The 5,313-nt window shown below is 37.2% G+C and overlaps 1 protein-coding gene across 1 annotated transcript in view; it reads right to left on the bottom strand.

The window, feature by feature from the left end:
• Positions 1-5,313, bottom strand: part of LOC107745197 (alpha-1,3-mannosyl-glycoprotein 4-beta-N-acetylglucosaminyltransferase B) — a 143,960-nt gene that overhangs the window by 31,908 nt on the left and 106,739 nt on the right. Inside the window, exons 7-8 of the mRNA XM_016559393.1 lie at positions 4,226-4,301; positions 1,490-1,604 (exon numbers count right to left, since the gene is read on the bottom strand). Of these exons, the coding sequence (XP_016414879.1) occupies positions 1,490-1,604; positions 4,226-4,301 (191 nt within the window). The remainder of the gene's footprint in view (positions 1-1,489; positions 1,605-4,225; positions 4,302-5,313) is intronic.

Below are 5,313 nucleotides of genomic sequence, written 5' to 3'. Positions count from 1 at the left end.
AAGTCACCTACATCTTGGATGCCCTGGGGGTAAGCAGATAAACATCAAATTTTCATTTTTGGGTGAACTACCCCTTTAAACATGAATCTCCCGTAACATTATTTCGACAAAAACAATTTCTGCATCCGAATGCTTCTTTTAACATATAGTTTATGAAAAACAGTATGTGGATTACATAGTATGTACAAAATTAAAGGTGCTGTATGTAAGTTTTTGACTCTTCTTAAGCCTAAAAAAATAAGATAATATGTTTAGGAATTTAGGAAACATGTTATGTTTACATAGCTGTTTCTCTGAAAAATAATGCTATAGCCAGTAATTCTACTTTGAAATGTGCAGATTCCAGGTCGGAATTGCAGTAACCATTTCAACCGCTAGCTGGCAATATTACATACTGCACAATGCTCTATGAGCAGAGGAACATTAAAACACAGTAAATCAACTCATCAAATTACAGTGCAAGGCTCGTCGTGTGTCCTCAATCTGGCAAATCCGCGTGAGCGTCGAGTCTGAGTAGGAGGAAGCGGGAGAAACGGCTCTCTCCAATATTTTGAATTTGGACTGCAGTACCCATTTCAACCGCTAGCTGTCAGTCTTACATAGTGCACCTTTAAAGGTGCTGTATGTCATTTTTTGACTGTATTAAAGAATAAAAATACCAACATTAAAACACAGTAAATCAACTCATCAAATTACAGTGCAAGGCTCGTCGTGTGTCCTCAATCTGGCAAATCCGCGTGAGCGTCGAGTCTGAGTAGGAGGAAGCGGGAGAAACGGCTCTCTCCAATATTTTGAATTTGGACTGCAGTACCCATTTCAACCGCTAGCTGTCAGTCTTACATAGTGCACCTTTAAAGGTGCTGTATGTCATTTTCTGACTGTATTAAAGCATAAAAATACCATTCTAAACATCAGCAAACATATTAAGTTCACTTGTTTCTCAGAAAAACAATGCTACAGTCAGTTATTCTACTTTGAAATGTGTGTTCTGTGTCGGAATGTCTGTTTTTGTTTTGGTCTCTGTGACTCTGCCCACTGCCAATTTACCCAATAGTATTTCGACACTCTGGGTTGCCAGTTGGCAGAAAACAAAGCATATTGTAGCAATGGAAGCCAGCAAACGAACTCGCTCAGAGATTGCAGATTCATCCCGACCTACTGTAAAAAGCCTCGGCATCCACCTAAAAATCATCTATGACCAGAGAAATAATAAACAAAATCCCTTTCTAGTCCTATACAAAGATAAAGCATTGAAAACATTTCTTTCATTAGCGACCTCAACAGTTCATCCACCTCTGGTGACAGAACCAGCTTTATAAGTGGTTTATAAGGTTTGACGTCTATTATGACAGTGTTCTGGTAACAGTGAGAATGATCTTTCTGTTTGGAAGAATTCAGTGTGAGTTTGGCTGTGCTCTAAGGGGGAGAATAACACACACCGACAGCAGTGTAAGACACAGTCCGCAGTCTGAGTTTGAGTAAGACTCACCGATGAAGCCCAGCTGGGAGAATTCAAGAATCATCCACTCCTCTGACGGCTGCTGCAGGGCGAAATTCTTCATCGTGGTGAAGTAATTTGGCCGTGCAACAATGTCATCCTCTAGCTGTGAGAGAGAGAGAGAGAGAGAGAGAGAGAGAGAGACAATGCTAAAGGAAGACAAGCAGCTGTGAAGTGGATTTGAATCATTTGCATATAATTGCCAACAACTTCAATTCTTTTTCTGGGCATCTAAGGCTAAATGATTTAAAGGTGTGTCATTTTCCAGAAGTTAATATACTTTCTTTTATACCCTCTTAATATAGAGACAACTATAAGTAAACTCTTCATTAGTTGACTTCCTGAAGAGAGTAAAGGCCTGCTCACACAGACATGAATGTTCGTATGATAATTTGGTCTAATTTCCATGTGCATTTTCTGTTCAGCCTAATGGGAAAGGAGAAGGAACTCAAACGGTTTCAAATGTTAAGATTTGTGTGTTCACTAATACTAAAGTCTTGTTGGCTAAATCCAGGATCTCTTTCTGTTATTCACTGTATAAATAGTCTGTTCTTGAGCTCCACCAAGTCAATGTTTACGTAACAGCATTTCTGGACGTGAAACAGAAAGTGCCAGTCTTATTGGTTGGCCACTTTTTTGTTCACAGTGCAATGGAAAAGAGATTGGAACCGCTCACATTGATGGCATTAAATAAAACAATTTTGTTACTTGATAAAAAATAAATGTTAACTAAAATAAAATAAAACATTAAAAATTCAGCATTTCCCATTTAATAACACGTCTCATAAAATAGTGCTTGTCTAAATAGATGCATTAACAGCCATTCATTAAAATGGCACAGAATTTTTGCACCAAACAAGTCAAGTAAACTGTATTTATATTGTGCTGTACACAATACTCGCTGGTGTCGTGAGTCATGCAGAAAGTAAACACTTTACGTTTAAATCTTACACTGTGCTTTTGATGGCATCTTGATGACTGTCACTTTTTTAAACGCTGGTGGAGTGCATTTTCTTTTCTTTAAGCACCCATGTTGAGACGAGACTGGTTTTCCTTTGCTAAAGTAAGGAAACTTTGCTTTCTTTGCTCCTATTAAACAAACTCGCGAGACTAGCATATCTCTGAGGCGCACACGCTGCGCATACGTCATACGCCTTCCGCGTATGACAGATAACGGAAGAAAAGTGTTTATTACATTTGAAATATGGATATTTTTCTTACAAAAATGCATGAATTCACTACAGAAGGCCTTTATTCACCCCCCGGAGCCGTGTGAAGCACGTTTTATTATGAATGCGCGAGCTTTATTTGACGACTTGTGGACCGTTCAACTGTAACACCCGCTGACTGCAATGATAAGAAGAGACTGGTTTTCCTTTGCTAAAGTAAGGAAACTTTGCTTCCTTTGCGCCTATAAACAAACTCGCGAGACTAGCATATCTCAGAGGCGTGCGCGTGCTGCGCATACATACTGCGTCATCCACCGGAACTGCTTGAATAAAATGCCGGAAAATGAAAGAGCTTGGAATAGCCAGGACAGTTTTTTATATATCTCTGAATTGATTTGTCTGAAAGAAGAAAGTCATATACACCTAGGATGCTTCTAGGGTGAGTAAAACACAAGCCAATTTTCATTTTTGGGTGAACTAACCCTTTAATGCTTGTGATGGGAGTGCCAAGCAAAAAAAAAAAACTCAAAGTGGATTTAGCATTTTGCTTTTCTAAGAAAAGCAGCAAACACACACATCTGTGTCAAAGAACACACTCCAAAGTGAACACATGATTGGGGGAAAAAAAGAAAGGACTTTGTCATTAGGGCTGTCAAAATGACTGAAAAACTAAATTCGAATTTTCTACTTAAATATTATCAAAATTCGAATTATATTCGAATTTAAAAGGCATAATTTCAGTTAGGGGAAAAAAAGCTTTTGGCTTCTCTCCTGAGGCCACAAGAGGGCGCATTGCGCAAAATATTATGCACGTTTCTTCAAAGCATAATAAAATAACATGACTATCTTTGAAAAAAAAAGTGCATAATGTTTAAAATAATGTTTATAAACCATTTGAATTAATAAAGTTGCTTAAACAATTACATGCATGTATATATAGTTTAATACAAAGGACCGAAAACCAATCACAAAGAGTAGGCTACTTTCTTCATTTAAAAACACGAGATACATTGGGATGGGGGAAAAACCGCCATAAAGTCTTGAGACATGTTTTTTAAAAGTTGAAATTGCATTAATTGTACATGGCTTTCAAATCATGCCGCTCTCTTGTGCGAGACACGAACGTTTTTGCATTCGAATGTGGATTTTTTTTTTTTATTCGACGAATATTCGAAATTCTAAAAAAAAAATTTGACAGCCCTATTTGTCATGTGTTGGCTTTATCTAAACGCCCACAAAAAAAATGATCATAAAAGAACATGCTACAAAAGAAGTGCAAAAGTGGCCTCAAAGGCAGCTTGTCTTTATAAGAGCTTTCTATTTCCTCTGGAAGCCATTTCCCACAATTCCCATAAAATAAACACAAGACAAGCTGTCAGGGTTTATTTCGACCTGCTGACATCACATTATCACTGCATTAATACATGCAAAAAAAAATAAAAAATCTTGTGGGACCAGCTGAGTTCATCGACCCATCCATTCGAACTCGTAATTATGTTCGTGTTCTCTCCAAATATGAGAATCTGTTCAGTTCTAATATGCATAATCTTAATCTTACCTGTACATAATAAGTCCCTTTAGTCTGGGCATACATCATCAGGAAGCAGTAATCCAGGTTCTGCTTTGTCCGCCATCTGCAAAAACAATCAGCATATGCTTTAAAAAGAATTATACACAGCCACACATACACAAACCAACAGGTTGAAAATAATAAATAGCAACAGAGACCTGCTGTTTACAAATAAGAGGACAGTGAGTGATGGATTATTTCTGGCAGCTGCTGTTTGTCGAGCTACATAGATATTCTTTTAAAGTATTGAGCTCAAAAACTGACAACAAATGTAAAAAAAAAACTCCTTCCATTTAAATATTGCACATAATGACATTTCACACCAGGCTTGAAGTCAGTTGTCTTTGTTTCTTGCATGTCTCATCACTGATTTCGAAGTGTGACATGGGAGCTGAATGAAAATTTGAGATACAACGCAAGGGAACATTCAAGCCATTGGTTGGGACAATGAAGAACAAAAAAGACTTTTCCCAATCAGTTGGCATTTTTAGACCACCTTACTTTACTTGTTAAAATGGAGTTGGCAGTTTCCAAGTGCAAGACAGCCTATTATATGAGATCACTAGTAGCTTATGTGGAAGAATGTGATTTATGGTTTATGGAAATTGGCAGGACGATATCTATAACTAAGATGAGATAACTATAGCAGGGTCAGAAATTAACTTAGCTTGGGGCAAAAATACCTCCAAACATCGAGGTATGGCCAGGGTCAGAAAATGCGCAAGTACGAGTTTTTGTTTTTAATATTTATTACATAGCCTATGACAAGAGCAAGAGTGCTGTTTTTGACAATTATCAGCATGACTGGAAATGCAATTTAGGTTTTTATAAAACAGTTCAATAAATAAGAAGTCAATATCAAGTCACTTACATTTTAGGCACATGCTGTCAATATTGTCTGTTTTTGCTTTATTTTGCAAACAAAAATAGTTTTAAACAAATCCACAATAAAGTTGAGCAACACTAAATTAATCTGCGTTTTTGTGTTAATCGGGTGTTTTGATCGATCAAATCGTTTGAATGAATGATGATTCCCTTATTAAGACTATACACACACACACACACACACACACACA

The sequence above is a fragment of the Sinocyclocheilus rhinocerous genome, unplaced genomic scaffold (genome assembly GCF_001515625.1).
Source record: "Sinocyclocheilus rhinocerous isolate Xijiao unplaced genomic scaffold, SAMN03320098_v1.1 scaffold2326, whole genome shotgun sequence".
Lineage (NCBI taxonomy): Eukaryota > Metazoa > Chordata > Actinopteri > Cypriniformes > Cyprinidae > Sinocyclocheilus > Sinocyclocheilus rhinocerous.
Note: the sequence above shows the minus strand (reverse complement) of the source record. Positions and strands in the feature narration are given on the sequence as shown.